The 21,084-nt window shown below is 38.6% G+C and overlaps 1 protein-coding gene across 1 annotated transcript in view; it reads left to right on the top strand.

The window, feature by feature from the left end:
* HPF1 (histone PARylation factor 1) overlaps positions 1-15,278 on the top strand; it is a gene marked incomplete at its 5' end in the record, with an annotated part of 23,627 nt that extends 8,349 nt beyond the window's left edge. Inside the window, 4 exons of the mRNA XM_077772044.1 lie at positions 2,516-2,666; positions 8,058-8,145; positions 12,725-12,897; positions 15,033-15,278. Coding sequence (XP_077628170.1) covers positions 2,516-2,666; positions 8,058-8,145; positions 12,725-12,897; positions 15,033-15,164 — 544 coding nt within the window. The remainder of the gene's footprint in view (positions 1-2,515; positions 2,667-8,057; positions 8,146-12,724; positions 12,898-15,032) is intronic.
* Positions 15,279-21,084: the final 5,806 nt, after the last annotated feature.

The raw sequence follows: 21,084 nt of genomic DNA, 5'->3' as shown, positions 1-21,084 counted from the left end.
CCCCCCCCCCCCCGCCACGCCTTCCCTGCAGTGACCATCTATTTTTTTATAGTTAGTCTGGGGTTTTTTTCTGGCTTGCTTTTACCCTCCTTTGTTCATTTGTTTTAATTCTTAAATTCCACATATGAGTGAAACTATATGATATTTATCTTTCTTTGCCTGGCTTATTTCGCTTAGCATTATACCGTCTAGATCCATCCTTGTTATAAATGGCAGAATTTCGTTCTTTTTTATGACCAAATAATATTCCATTATAGCTAGCTATATACACTCACACATACATACATACATACATACACATTACACACACACACACACACACACACACACACACCTTTATTCATCTATCAGTGGAGACTTGGCTGGGTCCATAATTTGGCTGTTATAAATAATGCTGCAATAAACAGAGTGCATATATTCCTTCAAATTAAGAATTCTTTGGGTAAATACCGAGCAGTGCAATTACTGGATCATGTGGTAATTCTGTTTTCAATTTTTTGAGGAACCTCCATGCTCTTTCCCACAGTGGCCACACCAGTTTGTATTCCCACCAACAGTGCATAAGAGTTTTTGTTTAGCCACATCCTCACCAACACTTGTTTCTTGTATTTTAGACTGACAGTGTGAAGTGATAACTCATTGTAGGTTTTTAAAAATTATTTAAGTATTCTCTACACCCAATGTGGGGCTCAGACTCAAGACCCTGGGATCAAGAGTTACGTGCCCTTTCGACTGAGCCAGCCAGGCACCCCTCCTTGTAGTTTTGGTTTGTATTTCCCTGATGGTGAGTGATGTTGAGCATCTTTTCATTTGTCTGTTGGTCATCTCTGTGCCTTCCTTGGGAAAAGGTCTGTTCGTGTCTTCTGCCTATTTTTTAATTGGATTATTTGTGTTTTCTGTGTTGAGTTTTATAAGTTCTTTATGTATTTTGGATACCAACCCTGTTTTGGATATGTCCTTTGCAAATACCTTCTCTTATTTTGTAGGTTGTCTTTTAGTTTTGTTGGTTGTTTCCTTTGCTGTGCTGAAGCTTTTCATTTTGATGTAGTTCCACTAGTTCATTTTTGCTTTTGTTCCCCCTTGTCCTCAGAAGACCTTTCTAAAAAGTTGTTGTTCTAGCTGATGGCAGAAAAGCTACTGCCTGTGCTGTTTTCTAGGAATTTTGTGGTTTGAGGTCTCACATTTAGGGCCTTTAAGCTGATTTGAATTTATTTTTGTGTATGGTTTAAGAAAATTATCCAGTATCATTTTCATGTAGCTGTCCAGTTTTCCCATCACCATTTGTTGGGAGACTGTCTTTTTTCCAATGCATATTCTTGCTTCCTTTGTTGAAGATAATTGACCACACAATTGGTTTATTTCTGGGATTTCTCTTTTGTTCCATTGATTTGTGTCTGTTTTTGTGCCAGTACTATACTGTTTTGATCCCTACAGCTTTGTAATACAACTTGAAATTTGGAATTGTGATACATCCAGCTTTTTCTTTTTCAAGATTGCTTTGGCTCTTTCGTGGTCTTTTGTGGTTCTATATAAATTTTAGCATTGTTCTAATTCTGTGAAAAATACTGTTGGTATTTTGATAGGGAATGCATTAAATCTGTAGATTGTAATTATTTCCATAAGTGGCATTAATGTATGATAATATTCACATACTTTAAAATTATTTTGGATTGTGCTTTTGTATAAGCTTGTAAAATAGCTTTTATTTCCTTTTACATTTTCTAAATTTATCTTAACACAAATTTGTAGATAACAATTTGAAAAAGTCTGCTGACCCGAAGTATTATAAGTATCCTCTGGCTCCTTTTAAAAAAGCCTTTTTGGTATGCATATACTATTTTCTTGTGTCCTACCACACTTCTCCAAAGCAGTACGCTGTATGTCATTATCAAGTAATATGGCCTAAAATTTGTTTTAATCTCAGATTTTTAAATACCTCTTCTATCTTTTTTAAAAATTTGTTTATTATTGTTGAGAGAGAGCACAGCAGGGGAAGGGGAGAGAGAGAGAAAGGGAGAATCCCAAGCAGTGATGTGGGGCTCAAACTCCCAAACCCTGAGATCATGACCTGAGCCAATCATAAACGTCGGCTTAACCAACTGAGCCACCCAGGCGCCCTAGTCTTATATCTTTATTATAGAGAAAATGCAAACTTGAATTATTCTTGCCATTTCTGTGATGGGTACCTTTTTAGCAATAATTATTTTCCCCTTATTTGAAGAAATCTATTAGGCATTTTTTTTTTCTTTTTTACAAATAGTTTATTGTCAGGTTGGTTTCCATATAACACCCAGTGCTCATCCCCACAAGTGCCCCCCTCCATGCCCATCTCCCCACTCGCCCCCACACCCATCAGTCCTTAGTTCTATTAGGCATTTTGAGAGAACTGTTGGTAATCTGCAGGCTTTATGTTGCATGGAATTGGATGTCTCTAACATACTCCCTTAACTTCCCAACGTCTGTATACTTAGTACAGTGGCCTGAATAATAATGAGGGCTTTTACTTCTTTTTCAGATTATTTCTGATGAAAAAACTTAAGGAAGTAACAGATAAAAAGAAAACTAGTCTCTTGAAAAACATAGATGAACAACTCACAGAAGCAGCCAGACAACTGGGGTACTCATTGGAACAGAGAACCATGAAGATGAAACAGAGAGATAAGAAAGTATGGTTTAAATCTGTTAGTCTCAGACTGTTTTGCTATTTAATAGAGATTTTCCTCTCCTGATTCTTTCCTACCTGCACATTGCCCTTCTCTTCTCCTGCCCCATCCTAAGAGCTTGCTCCTGCCCCATCCTAAGAGCTTGATGCCCCCTCAGGGACTCCCTGCGGGGCTGCCCTGTCTGGGTCATTAGAAGGACAGCCCGTGAGTGTGGCTTGCTCGGGTGGTTCTCATAGGTCCTTTCCTGAGATAGGCTAGCACTGCTCTGGTTACCAGCTCATGCCAGGACCTCTCACTCTTTTAATTTTGTTTTACCACTCACTTCATACAGTTGAGTGAAAGCAGCGTTTGCATAGTATTTACTTACATTTCTTTAATAGCTAAGGGTGGTTGATTTAGTCCAAGGTGTTTTTGGGGGGTCGTTTGTAAAGGTCTGCCTTAGAGTGGTTTAGTTAAGGGCTTCAGACGTAGTTCCCTTTTGAGAGACCACGTGTATTAAGATTTGTTCCTTATCTGCAGCAAATGTGTGTATAAGCAGTTCTGTCTTCTTTTTCCTTACTGACCCCATCAGTGTTTGCTTTTTCATCTCTCCTAACATCTGTAGAGTAGTGGAGTGTTTTGTAAATGGCAAAGACTTCTGGGTTTTGGAAGCTTTTGGTTTTTCACTTAACAAATTTCAGAGTAAGTTAATGGACAAGATAGAAGAATTCTGCTTTGGGGTAAATGAGAATTCTATAGGATTTTATTCTTTTTTTTTTTTAATGTTTGTTTATTTTTGAGAGAGACAGCGTGAGTGGGGGAGGGGCAGACACAGAGAGAGGGAGACCCAGAATCCGTAGCAGGCTCCAGGCTCTGAGCTGTCAGCACAGAGCCCGATGTGAGGCTCAAACTCCAAACCGCGAGACCATGACCTGAGCCAAAGTCTGACGCTCAACTGACTGAGCCACTCAGGCGCCCCTATAGGATTTTATTCTTACAATGTCTGGTGAAGAATATCACTGTGGAATGAGGGCACCCCTGTCTCCCAGCATTTTCTACTGTGGTCAGTTCATCTGAAAGTTCTAGGCCAAGTTAAGTTCTAGTTATTTCTAGATAAATTGTACTGGTAGTTAAGTAGTTAAATGTATTTATTGGTCATTGAAAATCTTACTTCCACAGTAGGGGCTATACTCAGATAAGTTACAGTCACTAAATTGAAGTCTCAGCAATCCGTCCTTTAATCCTAGAGACCAGAAATAATTTCTAAAAATGTACATTTGAATGAAAGTCATTGCAGTGGAGGTATTTTAAAATTACTCCAAGATGTTATGTTGCCATTTTACCTTCCTAGTTTTCATAGGGAGCGTCTCCTACCTACTGCGTAGAAGGAATGGTAGTATTTTTTTAAGTTCATTTATTTTGAGAGAGCAAGCAGGGTAGGGGCAGAGGGGGGGGGGTGAGAGAAAATCCCAGGCAGACTCCGCACTGTCCGTGTAGAGCCCAGTGCCAGGCTCAGACTCAACAAACCATAAGATCATGACCTGAATTGAAATCAAGAGTCGGATGCTTAACCAACTGAGTCATCCAGGTGCCACTTAAATTTTTTTGAGTTTATTCATTTTGAGAAAGAGGGAACTGGGGAGGGGCAGAGAGAGAGGGTGAGAGAGAGAATCTCAAGCAGGCTCTGTGCTATTAGAGAGGAGACTGATGGGGGCTTCAACTCACAAACTGTGAGATCATGACCTGAGCCCAAGCCAAGAGTCCGGTGCTAGCTGAATGAGCCACTCAGGCGCCCCAGGAATGGTAGCATTTCTTGCCTTGTAATTATGTATTCCTAATTTGCTTGACTGAATACTGCACATTTGTGGACAGAATAACTGGTAATAAATTCTTTCATCAGAGCCTTATTTTTCTACCATGACTTGTAATTTATTTCAAAGGAGATTTGTTTAATTCTTCTCCATAAATATAAGATATGATTGGAGTTTTTTGTGACTCCTTTCTCCTTGAGATTTCTTTTTAGTATATATTTTTGCTTTCCACAACGTTAGCTGGTGAAAACATAAAGGGAAAAAAAGAACTCAAAAGACAGCCATGATTTTATCCTCCCAAATACAATAGGTTGATGATTTTGCTTTTGATTCCTTGTCTATTAAAAGGAAAGGTCCTCTTTTGTCAAATATTTAATATTTTTCTAGTTCTGAAAAATTCATTCCACTCGTATATCTGAGTTAGTGACTTTGTCCTTTTGTATGAGAGTAATGTATCCATTCTAGCATAATAGTGCACAATATAATACACTAGAAATCATTGTTTTTATTCTTATGGTACTTTATAGTGCTTTGGAATGCAAAGCCCTAATGAGTAACCTCATTTGACTTCTGCAACAAATCTGCAAAGGAATTAGCGTCCTGTGTTATAGATCAGTAAATTGAGGTTTACAGAGGCTTTATTCTCTATCTAAAATCATGAGTGACCTGAGACCTAAATTCACAACTTTCATATTTTGCTTGCTTTCCACACTGTCTTACTGATTGGCCATATGCCACTTTACCTTTATACCTAGATTTCATTTTTTAAAATAAACACTGATTTAATGTTGCTGTAAAATGAAGGTACGTCATTCTGTCATTCCATCCTCCGATTCTGATGGCTCAGAATATCCCCCACCCTTGCCCAAGATTTTCCTAAATTTGTAATCCTAGTCTTCATAATAAAATTGGGATTCTGATGCTTTGCTAATAATCTCTTTATGGATAATTAGTGCAGTTAATCATGTAAAAAAATGTGAAAATCTGTACATCCCATGATTTTGTTTGTGTGTCAGCTTGAGTAGATTAAGCCAGTAGCTATATCACTGTTGGCTTTTTCTTTCATTATCAATACTGTTTTATGACCTGGTTTTTTATACTTAAAATTTATTATCGTTTCATATTGCGAAATGGAAGATCCATTTCATAAATATTTGAGTGGCTGCAGATCACTGTGCTTATGTTCATAGTTAAGGTTGCTTAAAACTTTTCACAAATAGGACAGACCTGGCCATATATACCTACTATTATACCTTTCCTTGCACACTTACTTGATTATTGCCTCAAAAATTACTAGATGTAGTATTGCTAGGCCCAGAGTGGTTTAAAGTGGCTGTGTATGTGTGTGTGGTTTTTCTTTGCTGGTTTTAAATTTGGTGGAGTTTTTATTTTCTTTGTTTGCAAAACAAGTTAACTCTGTACAAGTAAAGCTAGTGTACATACATTCCCAATAGCGATGTAGGGATGCCTGTTCTCATACCTTTGCCACTGTTGTGTGTTAACAGTCCCTTTTAGCCTTTTCCATTTGCATGAGCATAAAATGATAGGTCATTGTTTTAGTTAGCATTTCTTTGATTATAAAGGACATTAAATATTTTTCACTTATCTACTGGCCATTTGTATTTATTTGGTGAACTGCCTGAACTTTGGCCATTTTTCTTTCAGGGTTAGAATTTATATTTTCTTACCTGTATTTTAATTTGGATGTTAGTGTTTTCCTTTTAGGACTCCTTTCTAGTTTAAAAACCTTAATCTTTTGGGGCGCCTGGGTGGCTTAGTCGGTTAAGCGTCCGACTTTCGCTTAGGTCATGATCTCACAGTTCGTGGGTTCAAGCCCCGCGTCGGGCTCTGTGCTGACTGCCAGCTCAGAGCCTGGAGCCTGTTTCGGTCTGTGACTCCCTCTCTCTCTGACCCTCCCCTGCTCACGCTGTCTCTCTCTCTCCTAGAAATAAATAAAACATTAAAAAAAAAATTAAAAAACATTAATTTTTTTAATGTTTATTTATTTTTGAGAGAGAGAGAGACAGAGCATGAGTGGAGGAGAGGCAGAGAGAGAGAGAGACATGGAATCCAGAGCAGGCTCCAGGCTCTGAGCTGTCAGCACAGAGGCTGATGCAGGGCTCGAACCCACTAACCGTGAGATTATGACCTTAGCTGAAGTTGGACACTTAACCATTGAGCCACCCAGGCACCCCACATTAATCTTATTTTTACTGTGATATATATTGCAGTAAAATATATTTTTATATTTTGTTCTTGATTTTTACTTGATATTTTAAATTTTATGTTGTCAAATTTATAAATAAGTCTTCTTCTCTAAAATTATTAAAAATATTTGTCTTCTAGTAGATTTATGGTTTTATTTTTACATTTAATCCTGAAATCCATTTGCAGATTATTTCGGTATAAAGAGTAAGATATTACCATGACTTTGTTTTTTCCAAATGGTGAGCTGTTGTCTGAGAGCTTCTTTTGAATAATCTGTCCTTTCTGTTACTTAAGAAAGGTAATGACAGGTGCAAGAGAGTGGGCTCATCTGAGGGAAATAGGTTTTAAGATACAGAGACTTAGGTGAGAAGACTTTAAAACGAAGAACCAGTTTTGGGCTGGTGTCCTTCTTCTGTCTCGGGAATTTTCACTGGCCTGCACAAATAAGTGTAATATATGAAGTGGTGGTTTTGTTGAGGAAAGACCTAATAAGGCCACTGTTGTGAATAAAAAGAAGAATGTAGACGGGAAGGGTTATGGTGGTGGTTGTGGTTGGGCCTGTTCTTGTCTTTGAAGATTACCGCTTAATAAAAGATCACTAGTTATGTTATTGTGCTTCCGGGAAGGGCACCACAAAACTGGGAACTCCTCTGTTTGGGGGAAGTTTGCAAAACCCTGAATTTTCCAGGTAAAAATGGGGAACCTGAACTTAGCAAGATGGACAAGAGGAATTCTGTTCCAACGCATTTTCCTGCTAACAAACACTATTCCTTGTCATCTTAGGCTCAGTTTCTTATGCTTCCTACCTAGAAAATACATTGACCTAAGAGGAAACTTAATATTCTGGCTTGCCTCTTCTGATAAGATGCGTTTGGCATTCCTCCTTATCAAATCAGGCTGCAGACTTCTGTGTGGATGCCACAGTTAGTAAAAGGCAGTTTCACTGTTCTGTCATTTCTTCATGGATTTGACTTTTAGCTAATGTTGAAGAAACTTTGCTGTGGACTCCAAATTTACTGAAATAAAATGTCATTCAGTGTTAACATTTTGACAGAAGTATTGAGGGTTTGGGGCACCAGGGTGTCTCACTCAGTTGGTTAAGTGTCTGACTTCAGCTCAGGCTGTGATCTCATGGTTCATGGGTTCAAGCCCCACATCGGGCTCTGTGCTGACAGCTCAGAGCCTGGAGCCTGCTTTGGATTCTGTGTCTCCCTCTTTCTCTGCCCCTACCTCGCTTGTGTTCTCTCTCAAAAAATTTTAAAAAATTACAAAAATTTTTTTAAAAGTGTTGAGGGTTGGTGTGTCTGCATTTATTTTGGAGAGTTTATTGTTTTTATCTATGTACCATGTCTATTTTGTCTGTTTACCAATCGATTTTATTTATTTTTTAATTTAGGTCGTGACAAAGACCTTTCATGGTGCAGGCTTGGTTGTCCCAGTAGATAAAAATGATGTTGGGTACAGAGAACTCCCTGAAACAGATGGTAATGTATTTTTTATGTAAACTTATGCAGAAGGTTTTCCTTCCATTGAGAAATAAGTATGCTTGCCTTTTGTGGGACAGTCACTAGACCTTAGGGATAAAGATAAGCTCAGGTTTCAGTGTCAGGCCTGAATTAAAACTGGGTAAAGCTGTGTCACCTTAAGCAAATTATTTATCCTCACGAAACTTTGTCTTTTTCATCTATAAAATGGTTAATAATGGTGAATACCATTCATGTATAGGGATGTTTGGAGTGTAGAGTATGTGAGGTGCTTATTAGCATAGTGCTTGTAATAGGGCTCAAAATATGGTAGTTAACTTTGAGAATTTAAAGAATTTTAACCTATTGCTTGGATTTCTTTTTCTGAACTATTTCAGAACACTTGACATTATTGTCAGTTTTTTAAAAATTTATTGAAATAGCGAACAGTTGTTTAGTCCTTTGTGAAAAATTTTTCATCTGTGTATAAGGCTGTTTAGCTTTCAGAAGCCCAAGATCCTTGACTCCTTTGTTATAAGTATAAAAACTCTTTGAAAATGGACTGTTTATATACAAAATCTAGTAATTGCTATTTTGAAAAAAGAAGAGGAAAAAAGCAACTCTTTCTCCTCTCCTCCATTCCCTTACTTTGAGTGGCCCTTTTGGCATTCCCTTATTCTAAGAGGGATAATATTTAGAGTGAAAACAAAATTAGCACTTGCTCAAGGAAGAACCAAGTACTCCTGCCCAACACATACAATACTGGTCATCCATTTCCCAGAACAGAACTAACCACCTTGGTTGTTAGTCTCTGGGCTGGGGACCTGGATATTTGCATTTTTAATCAGTTTTCTAAAGCAACTATTCTCAAACTTTGTTATGCAGAGTCTCTGGCCAAGATTAGAATGTCATCACGACTACTTGACTATTCGTTTGTAATTATTTTTGCCATGCCCCCACCACTTAAGAAGAATTCCATGGGGAAAATGAATATGCCTGAGCTGTATAATAAATATGATAGGCACTGGCCACACATGGCTACAGAACGCTTCGTATGTGGCTAGTGCAGTTGAAGAGCTAGATTGTAATTTTGCTTGATTTTAATTCATTTAACTTTAAAAACAGAAACAAAATTTTTGCAATGATTGTATGTTGAAATGCTACTGCTATTTGGATATAATAGGCTAAATATCTTAACATTAGTTTCACATATTTCTTTAATACAGATACTAGAAAAATTTTAATTACATAGGTAGCCCACGTTTTATTTGTTGGACAGGCTAATCTGTCCCTATCCTCCCTGAAGTCAGAGGTGATCCGTCTGTAATGGGGAAGGCGTATAGGCTCTACCTACTTACTGTTCAGTCTTCTGCTTATACTCTAACCTTCTGCCTACCTGTGTGCTTGTGCATTTGCAGCTAAAAAGCAGAATTATGGTCTTGTTTGGGAAAGGCTGAGAATGTTTTTTCATAGATAACAGGAGTCACTAAAACTTCAGGGGTGCTAAGTATTAAATTGTAGTACCCTGGAGTAAACCTTATTACCCACCCCTGGTGGTGGTTCTCTGTTTTTATGGCCAAGATCATTTTTATTTATCTCTACTTTTTTCTAACATTTTAGACATTAGATCCTTCTGTAGTTTAATGATTTTTGATCGAGAAGTGCAGCAAGGCATAAAATTAGGGACCTAATGTATAATTTTTTCCTTCTCTTTTTTTTTTTTAGAGACCTAATATCATCTTGCCTTTGCATAGAAAACTATTTGGCAGGAAGTATAGTTGACTGGCATCTGTTAATGTGTGGCAGTGTTCAACAAATCACAGTGTAGTCTGTTCCAAACAGTTTGCCTTTTGAAACTGCTTAAACATAACATTCTAACCTGGCAAATAAGATAACCATTGATTGAGCAATACATAAATATCATAGACTGTATCAGTTGATATATATATAGTAATCCTCACTCTACTCTTTAAAGTAGGTCTTATTTCCATTTTCAGGTGGAAACTGGATTTCAAACTTGGGTCTTTCTGACTGTAGAGTGTTTGCTGGTAACTAAAGAATAATTACTTAGCTAGGGGCACCTGGCTGGTTCCGCCAGTTAGGCATCCAACCCTTGGTTTCAGCTCAGGTCACCATCTCACAGTGGTGGGATCGAGCTCTGCACTGAGCTCTGCTGTGGGTGTGGAGCCTGCTTACAATTCTCTCTGCTCTTCTCCGGCTCGCGTGCGCACACACACTCTCTCCCTCTCAAAAATTTTTATTTTAAAAATTATTAAAGAATAACTGCTTAACCCGTTGCCTAACTTTTACTCTGACACAATCACTATGGCTTGGCTTAAGTATTCCAGTGGTGGTAATAAAAGGATAAAATAAGTATTGAAGCTCCTAAATCAATTGTTTTGAATAGTAACATTTGAGACATTTTTGAGTCATTAAGACTTCACTTAGGTATTAAGTTTGGGCTTCTGTTAAGTGAATTTTTGAGGAAGTTTTTATTGGTGGAAGAACATATTTTTCTTCACACTGGTGGTGAGCTGAATGTTTTCATCTCTGTTCTTTTGTATTTTGATAGGTTAGTAATTGTTATAAATTGCTTATTCTTTTATAGTCCATGTATGACTTGCCTGAAGTGAAAGTAGAAGACATCAGAAAGTGATAAAGTTTAAATATGAAGGTCTTCACTTCATGCCAACTCTGAGTTGTAGTGGCTGCTTGGAGCACTGTGGTGAGATTCTAAGGTCTCAGTTAGTTACATCTTCCATGGGCACAGGAACAAATCCCTTATTTTCCATCCTTAAGAAAGTTTTTGATGGAGACCTGGATCTGTTTCCTTGAAATGATTTTTTCTCAAGAAAAGAAAGCTTATGAAGTTTATATAAATCTTTTTAAATGCTTCAAACCAATAAATATATCACCTATTTATAGCCAGGAACATAGGTGATGTGTAATTTGGTCAGTGTGATATGCATCTATCAAAGGTGGGAAAAGGAACAGAATACATTTTGTGACCTCATATACAGCATCCGTTCTGTATAGTTGGTGTGACTGAATCAAATAGACTCCTATTCAGAGGTTAGAAGCCCTAGTACTTACTACTCTTGATAATCTTACATTTATAGTTAGTACAAATAGAAAATTGTGCCTTATATGTATAACATGACTGTTCATGTTCTAACAAATTTTCCTCAACCCCCAGTATAGGAGCCACTTGGTTGAGAAATGTGTTTTTGTTGGTTTGTTTAAATAATACCCATTATTTTCATTATTAGATTATTCTCATGGAAGTAGTTTGTCAGAAGGTATAATCTGTCAAGAAGGAAGTTAATTATATATTGTTTAGTACCTTCCTTCTCATATGCATCCTGAGATCTGCACATTGGCATCCAGAAAGTGGTGAAAAAAAATGTTGAAAGCCCCCCACAAAATGTTAAACCACTGGCTATTAAGAGAACATTTTTTTTTTCCCTGAGAGAGAGACAGTATGAGCAGGGGAGGGCAGAGAGAGAGAGAGGGAGATACAGAATCCGAAACAGGCTCCAGACTCTGAGCTGGCTGTCAGCACAGAGTCTGACGCAGGGCTCGAACCCATGAACCATGAGACCATGACTTGAGCCGAAGTCGGACGCCCAACCGACTGAGCCACCCAGGTGCCCCAAGAGAAAATTTCTAACATTTATCTATGTTCTTATCTCAGATAACACTTTTGCTTTGGCCACACTTTGATAAAAGTTTATTTTGAGAGAGAGAGAGTGTGTGTGCTCATGTGGAAGAGGGGCAGAGAGAGGAGAGAGAAAAAATCCTAGGTGGGCTCTGAGCTGTCCATGCTGAGCCCGNTTTATTTTGAGAGAGAGAGAGTGTGTGTGCTCATGTGGAAGAGGGGCAGAGAGAGGAGAGAGAAAAAAATCCCAGGTGGGCTCTGAGCTGTCCATGCTGAGCCCAGCATGGGGCTCAAACCTAGGAACTGTGAGATCATGACCTGAGCCAGAGAAGCAAGAGTCAGATGCTTAACAGATTGAGCCACCTATGCGCCCCTTGGCAAGGATTTCTAATATTGTTGTCTTTTTCTATGTATGTATGTATGTATGTATGTATGATTTTAGTAGAACCGGTTGGACAGGACATAAAGGAATAAACTCTATGGTCTGTTTTGATTTTTTTGTTTGTTTTAATCCAATTCCTAATATGGACTAGCCCAGAGGTGGACACATAGGGTCTCTCTGTATGTGCCATATATTTTGTTTTTCTCCAACAAGTTAAAATGGGAAAAGATTCTTAGTGTGAGAGCAGTTAAAAACAGAGGGTGGGTCAGGTTTGTCCACAGTTTGCTGATCTGTGGACTAAGCTACTGAAAATCTTTGAAAGCTTATGTAAAATCATGGTCGCAACTAGACCATGGTAAAATAGTCTCAATCTGCTAATAAAAAATCCTTTTTGTTAGGCCATTTTTATCTTAAGAGAACTCATAAAATTGCCATTCTAAATTATATGCCACCCAAAGGCATCTGCTGTACAGAAATTGATTAGGAAAAACCCAATTTAGTATCTTTTTATCTTTGATGATGGGTGTAGATCATCTTTTTATATCCTTGGTTTCTTACAGCCAACCTCAAGAAAATTTGCAAGACAATTGTTGAGGCACCAAGTGATGAGGACAGACTAAAAGCTTTTGCTCCCATTCAGGAAATGATGACTTTTGTGCAGTTTGCTAACGATGAATGTGATTATGGTATGGGGCTTGAGCTGGGAATGGATCTCTTTTGTTATGGCTCACATGTGAGTAAAATCTCCCCCTCCCAACCGTCCTTCCTTCCCTCCCCACCCCCCGCCCCACATACAGGCGTACTAGAGCATGCACATGGGTAGGGTGTAAATTCAGCTTGTGTATCAGAATGAATTTTGTGATAAACAGATGTCTACAAACATTTGAAAGGCACCTTGTATTCTGCCAAAGGTGGATAACCAAGGTTATTTGCCTTCAGGTTTACATTTAAGTGAATTTACTTATTAGATGTACTATGGGTATATATATGCCCTTTAGTTGGGTATGTGTGTGGGTATGTACACACACCTTTCCTGGGGCTCCTTTTGTTTTCCATTGTGGTGAGGGATACTTGTTCTTATGCTCGAATTCCTAGATGAAGAATAGATAGCACAGTAGCCTCCCCACCCCCACCCCACCTAGTTCCTGGTTTCACTTTCGGCGGTTTCAGTTACCCACGGTCAACTGTGGACCAGAAGCAGATGATCCTTCTTCTGAGATACTGGCAGAAGGGCAGTAGTAGCCTAACACTGTATCACAATGCCTACATCATTCACCTCATGCATCGTGTTACGTAGGCATTTTATCATGTCACCTCATCATAAGAAGGGCTAGTACAGTATTTTGAAAGCCACCACATTCATATAGAATTATAACCATATACTCTAATAGAAGCTATTTTATTTTTCCTGTTAATAATCTCTTACTGTGCCTAATTTATGGGAAAACATAGTATATATAGGGTTCAGAGTTTTAGGCATCCACTTGGGGTCTCGAAGCCTATCCCTTGTGGTCAGCAGGGGAGCCACTGTTTTTTAAAATAGGCTTTAGATGAAATTATTTAAAACAGGAGTTTTTTTAAATCATGAACTTTGCTTAATAGGAAAGACCTACTTAACAGTTAACACAGTGCTTATTCACTGTAGTTGCCTAGAGGTGTAGAGGCTGGAACATGTTTCTGGGGCTAAACTGTTCACATCTTCCCCACCTAGTAGCTGTGTAAGACTGGGCAGTTTTTCCAACACTGTCGTACCTGTGTCCCTTAGCAATAAATGTCTGCACACATGCACGGACCTTTCTCATTTACGCTGCCATGTCACCTAGCAACCTACCACACAACAAGAGGTAAACCATCTTGTGTTCTGTAGACTGTCAGGACCAAGACTAAACCAGCAGCTCTGTAACTTCACGCATCACAACCACCTGGAGGGTCTCTTTAAACACAGAATGGGCATACTGCCCCCCCACCCCCGCCAGTTTTGATTGAGTTATTGGAGGAATCTTTTGAATTTGGACTTCTGACTAGTTACCAGGTCAAGCTGATCCACTGGGCCAGGGAGTCTATTTTGAGAACTCTGCTCTAACCGTATTACTGCATTTCTCTGCCTACCTTACATATGGTTATTAGTAAAAATAAAATGTTTAACAGCCAGAATAATAGTCGTTGGCCAATCCTAATAATGCCAGGCCTGCCAAAAACATGAATCACCATAATTGAAAATGGTTGTGAGAACTGCGGCATGTGAACAGGCTTGGCACAGTACTTAGCATAGAGTAAGTGCTAAATGTTCATTTAACAAAAGCAGTGCCAGTTTCTCTTCCAGTATGTGTATATGTAGTAGCCATAGTCAGGTCACTTGGTAAACCTAAGGCAGTGACTTAAGAGATGGAGCAGGGTTCCGTGGTGTGTGGGGGAGAGTTAGTTTGAAGATAAATGACAGGAAGTGTGCCTTAAAAACAGCATACCTATTCTTATAGTATCAACTAAGCAAAATAATGATTTAAAATCTTAACTGGTCAGGATACACTAGAGCAGGGAAAAGCATTTGAGCATATAGTTTGGGGCAAGTAAAAAGGATGATAAACCATGAAGGAAATAAGGAAAGTTATAAAGAAATAAGGAAAGTTATAAATTTGTTTTCTTCTGAATTTTCTTCAAGATGTCCCGTCTTTTAGAACTACAAGATTGCCTCTCGGACAGAAAGCTAAGTCCTGTGTCATTTCACTGTTCCTAATCAATTATAGAATGTAGCTAAAATTATGGTAGAGTGTGCTGTCTGAAACAAGAGCTTTTGCAGTGTATGTTTTTGCTACTTACTAGGGCATCTGCTATAGTCTCTGCTTAATGTTATGTTCTTTTCTTTTTCAGTATTTTCACAAAGTTGCTGGCCAGCTTTTACCTCTTGCATATAATCTGTTGAAGAGGAATCTCTTTGCAGAAATTATTGAAGATCATCTGGCAAACAGAAGTAAAGAGAACATAGACCAACTTGCAGCATGAATGAGAATTGGCTTTCTTTTGGTGTACAGTATTTTAAAGCATAGTGTTAAACTTGTGAATTTGTTTTTAAGGAATACAGAAAATAAATTGATGGAAATATTTACTAAAAACTTTTACAAAGCTCTTCTAGCTGGTTTCTTTCATGTGCAGATAAATGGCAGTCAGTGATCTAAATGGTGATGCCCTAATCACATCTGAACGACAACCGAAGTCGTCCTCTAACATGTCACAGCAAGTCACTATCTACTGCTTTTAACTTATGGGCACTAAAAATGTATTTCTCAGACTAGAATTAATAGCCATAGCTTTAAGGACTAGATTTATGGGGGTGCCTAGGTGGCTAAGAAGGTTGTGTGTCCCAACTCTTGATTTCAGCTCAGGTCATGATCCCAGGATTGTGGGATAAAGGTGCGTGTCAGGCTTAAGCACTGCTTAAGATTCTGTCTCTCTCCCTCCCTCCCTCCTTCCCTCCCTCTCCCTCTCTCTTAAAAAAAAAGGTGGGGGGACTAGATTCATGGGTGATGGAGAGGACATAGGAGAAACAAACTTGGAAGGTGCCTGACCCCAGACGTACCAAAGCTGCATTTTAACAGTATCTCCAGCTAATTCATATGTAGTCTGGTTACCTATTAGGTATATCATTAAAGCCATTCTTGGACTCACTATTTACTAATCGATATAGCATAGAATATTGATATACAGTATAGTGTACTAATCACTAGACCATTGATTTAGATTTGAAAGTTTTCTGCAAATTTTATCATTGGATTTCTAGTACAAATCTGGATACAACTGTATTTTACCAGATTCACATCCTATTTAAATCTGACAAAATGTCCTTCACCTTAAAAATAGAGAGCAAACCATGAAATGTAAAATAGCAAACTGGGGATTGAGCTCTCAGGGAAAGAGCATACATGCTTTTTCCCCTTATGAAGTTAAAGAAAGCCCTTAGGTCCTCTAATAACCCCAATTTGCAGAAGATTGACTTGACTTACCCAAAGAACTTTTGTTGAACAGCCAGTATCCAAAATCTACTCACTCTGTCAGCTGCCTCCTTAAAATAACTTGAGATCCTTAACTCTTTTTGATCTAAAGTATGACGTAATTATAAGCAAACACTCTGAACCAGGTTTTTTAATACGAGTACCTTGTCTCCCCATTTAGGCTATACGCTTTTAAGAACATACAGTTTATCAGTGCATATCCCCTTCAGTCACACAAACCTTTGAATATATATGTATTTGTTGAATAAAATGACCCTATTCCATACTCCTGGGTGCCAGATAAAAATCACACTAGCAAAACTCGGGAAACTACCTTGAGATGCCCTTAAGAATTCTTGACTTCTCAGACAACAGAATGTCTTCTGTCAAAAATCTCTACTACAGCCTATACCTAGTATCTTCCCATGGCCCACATGCTGCATTGGTAGGCCATTAAGATTCTTTCTTGGAGATACTTTATACAATAGCCTATTTAGCCAAACTAAACTGGAGAGAGCTTTTTATCTTCTCTTATATTACTATACCAGAACTGGTATAGTTCTGATAGGGAGGTATCAAGAGGTTTTAAGAAACAGCCACATTTCAGCTGCATAAGCATCTGCAGGTCCTGGACCCATCTGAACTGTTAGTTGGTTTATATTAAGATTACAGTAACATTAGCTCGCACATACTTTGATTAGAAAGGGTGACCAAATCACAGTTGGTCTTAAATAACTGAACATTTTAGAAGCTCTTGAACTTTTTTCCTTCAGATTTCATTAGTTTCTAAGGTACTTAATGTTTTTAAACATTTAAAAATATTTAAAATGTTTTTTAACATTTTAAAAATAGTTTTTATTTTTAAAGTATTTAAAATAGTTATTTAACTATTAACAGTATTTAACAGTTAAATANGTCTTAAATAACTGAACATTTTAGAAGCTCTTGAACTTTTTTCCTTCAGATTTCATTAGTTTCTAAGGTACTTAATGTTGGGGACAGTATTTAAAAATAGTTAACAAATCTTTTAAACACTGATTATTCAAATAAATGCAACCATCTTATATTAAACCAATCTGCTTAGCTGGAAATACTAGATTCCTTTCATTTTGCCATTTCTTGACCCTATAGTTTCAAATATAGTTTGTAGCTTTTTAAAAATATGCCTTCTTCTGATCAGTAACATGGATTTAAACAGGATTTCTTATCAAGGAACAAATTAAAGGGGGACAAAATAAGATCCAACTTTTCATCCATTCTTTATACAAAGTTAACATGAATGTGTATTTTCAGAAAGCTGGGTATAACAGCCAAGATTGAATTGGATACCAATGCCAAGAATATGGCTGTTATAATTTGGATACTGTAGTTGTGGATTTCCAGTGTCAAATTCTCAGCTTGTATCAGAGGGCTGGAAGCGTTTCAAGAGGTACTGACCTTCCAACTACATTTTTCATTGAAGCGTAAGCTCCTTACAATACAATACCAAACCTCTCTTTTCCCCCTCACTGGAGCACAGTCCACTGAAACCTAGTTTGCTAAATATTTTTATCCTCCTAGGATGTGGCCATCCAATAGCTATGGTAGCTTCCAAATGCCAACCATCCACTTCTGTTCTCTGAGAACACATACATTCTAAGTGCCCAGACTCATGAAGCACCTTGACCCAGTAAGAATTTAACAGAAAATCAATACCCAACTCTAGCTAAGCTCACTTCTGGAGCTTGATAACTGAATTTCTAGATAATCTCTCAAATACATATAGAAAGATACACCCAAGGAAAACAAGGGAAAGCTCTAAAACTTTATCCAAGATAGTGCTACAAACTATGTCTCTACAATGACAAATACCCAGTATCTATGCAGATGTTCCTTCTGATACCCTAAACCTCACAGTTTATTCGGTGACCTAGACGAGGGGTCAACAAACTAGGGCTGAGAGCCAAATCCGGCTCACTCCTTCCTGTTTTTTAAAAAATTTTATGGAGAAATAGCCACACCCACTCAGTTGCATATCATGTGTGCCTACATTGACAGAGTGGCTGCAGCAGACGCCGTATGACCCAAAGGGCCTATTTACTAACTGGCAGGCACTTCACAGAAGAAAATTTACTGACCCCTGATCTAGATGGGTACCCCACTTTAGCCATCAATTCTAAAGTCACACCCTAGACCCTGTCAGCACCAATAGTAAACCCCCCTCATAATCTCAACTTCAAGCATCCTACTGTCCAAGATCTCAGCACCAAAGTCTTCCTCTAGTCCCCAGCTCCAACCACTTTCCAACACCACCACAACCTACAATTCACCAATCTAACAGCCTTTTTCACTGTTTGCTTCATATTCTTACTTCTCTCTTCACTCTGCTCTTATATTCCACTCTCCATCATATTCACTCCCACATCTACTCCACTGCCCCTCTTTCCTTTAGTTGTACTTATGTTAAAAACTTAAGCCTCATAAAAAGCTGCCTACTCCTACTTCTGCTCAGTATCAGGAGGTTGGGGGAAAAATACAACCATGACAACTGGCCTCCTTTTAACCTCAGGTTGGTCAGGCTGTTGCCCATTGATCCTACTACTTTCACATCTTCTCTCAAACACATAACACCTCCCAGCCCTCAGTTTACTTCATTGAGAAAAAACAAGGAAACTTCCACCAAATCTCACCACACTACCAACTGCCCAATATACTCTGCCTTTTCCACATTGTTACGAATGGTGCTCAATGTCCCCACTATGTGCCTGAGATGATATCCCCTCTTGCCTACTCAAGGACCTCTCATTAGATCAATTTTTCTCCCAAACATTTCCATCAACAACAAAAGCTATTATCTCCTGCATCTTAAAACAGCCTTTATCACACATTCTGTTTCTGAAAAGCTCCCTAAGAATTGGGAGTAGCTGCCTTTAAATGCTTTCAATCTCTGTTAAGCCCATTCCCATCAGACTATTGCCTGATCTCACTGAACCTGCTTTGGTTAAAGTTATCCATTATCTCTACACTGGGCAATTTTCAGTCCCCATTTACTTCACTGATCAGCAACAACTGAAAAGTTGACCCTCCTTGAAACTATTACTCACCTGCCTTAGGGGGAACACCTTTCTCTTAAAGGCACCACTCTTCACCCTACCTCACTGGCTGGCTCCCTCTTGTGGCCTCTCATCTCAAATCTAACTATACATGGATTTCAATGCTCAGTCCCTCTCTGGCCACTTAATCCCATGGTGATCTCATTCTGACTCAGGATGATGATACCTCCCATATTTTTTAGGTCTCTCAGGCTGGATCTTTCTTCTTGAACTTGAGTCTCATATATACAACTGCCTATTTTGAAAAGACTTCTTAAAATTTAATGTCTAAAACCAAAATTCCTTACAAGTCAAATCTATTCTTCCTGAAGTCCTTCCCAATCCAGTCAGTGGCCATTCTTCTGTAGTTACTCAGGCCAAAAACCTTGCAGACATCCTTTACTCCTCATGTAGCACTCCACATTCAATCCGTTAGCAAATCCTGTCTAGGCCAACCTCCAAAATGTCTAAAACCCAGCCACTTCCTTGACCTCTACCAGTTCCAGTCAGGTTCAAGCCTCTATGGTATTTTACCTTGATTATTCCAAGAACCTTCTAATTGGTCTTCCTACCCCTTCCCACCCTATCCAATGTAGTCTAAACCCAACAAAGCAGCCAGAGATCATGTCACTTTTCTGCCTCACTGGCTTCCCATTTTATTCCAAATAAAATTCACATCCCTACATCCCCAACCTCTTTCCTCATCTTCCACCCCACTCCCCATTCCATTCAGTGACTTACTTGGTATTACCTGTAATTGTCAGGCAAACCCTACCTCAGGATGTTTGCGTACACTATTTATTCTTCTTGGAACATTCTCCTTACAGATAACTGTATCATCCTTCACTTTCTTCAGGATTCTGCTCAAATGTCACCTTATCCCTGAGGCCTTCTTTCATCATCCTTTATTAAAATAGCATCCTCCCCATTATTTTTCTCCATTAGAATGGGAATTTTTGCCTGATTTACATATGCCTAAAATAGTGTGTGACACATAGAAATAAAAAAAAAATTGCTGAACTAATTGACTTGTGATATTTATCAACATAAGATATACCATATATGTTTCTTCACCTGATGGAATGTAAGCTTCAATGAATGACAGCACAGCATCTATCTACAGTAAGTACTTAAAAAAGGGGAGGGGAGTACCCCTGGGTGGCTCAGTTTGTTAAGCATCTGACTTCAGCTCAGGTCATGATCTCAGGGTTTGTGAGTTCAAGCCCCGTGTCAGGCTCTGTGCTGACAGCTCAGAGCCTGGAGCCTGCTTCAGATTCTGTGTCTCCCTCTTTCTCTACCCCTCTCCACTGGGGCTCTGTCTCTCTCTCTCTCTCAAAAATAAACATTAAAAAAAAAAGTAGTGATCAAACTAAATGAATGAAAAAAAAATCTATCCTGGGCTTTTTAGTAAGTGTTTTACTTTTTAGTAAGAGTTTCATAGTAAACTACTGAAATCTTTTAGGAATTCAAAGGTTACCACCTCCTTTCAGGCAGTTCTATTAGCAAATTTACAGAGTAATACCTTAAAAACATGTAAATCATTCACGTTTTATCTTCATGCTAACAGCGTAATTTTTCTTTTTGAAAGTAAACTGAAGTGAAATCTTTTGGTAAACCTGCGACTTCTCGCTGACAAATGGAGGCTCTATCCTATTGCTGGCAGTATGTACATCCTGCTAGTCAACCCAGAGTCTATTCTCCCATCGCTCCTTGCCTGCAAAGTAGGGGCTTTGTAACCTGAGCGACACATCTTATTCACCACCCCTTGGAGGCTGCACGCCCCAGGCTTATTGGCCTGCACTGCACAGAGCAGCAGTAAAGCGGAAGGACTGTTAGAGATATAATTAAAGGCCAAACCACACA

Source organism: Crocuta crocuta, unplaced genomic scaffold, assembly GCF_008692635.1.
Source record: "Crocuta crocuta isolate KB4526 unplaced genomic scaffold, BGI_CrCroc_1.0 scaffold429, whole genome shotgun sequence".
Lineage (NCBI taxonomy): Eukaryota > Metazoa > Chordata > Mammalia > Carnivora > Hyaenidae > Crocuta > Crocuta crocuta.
This window is presented reverse-complemented; position numbering and strand designations above follow the sequence as displayed.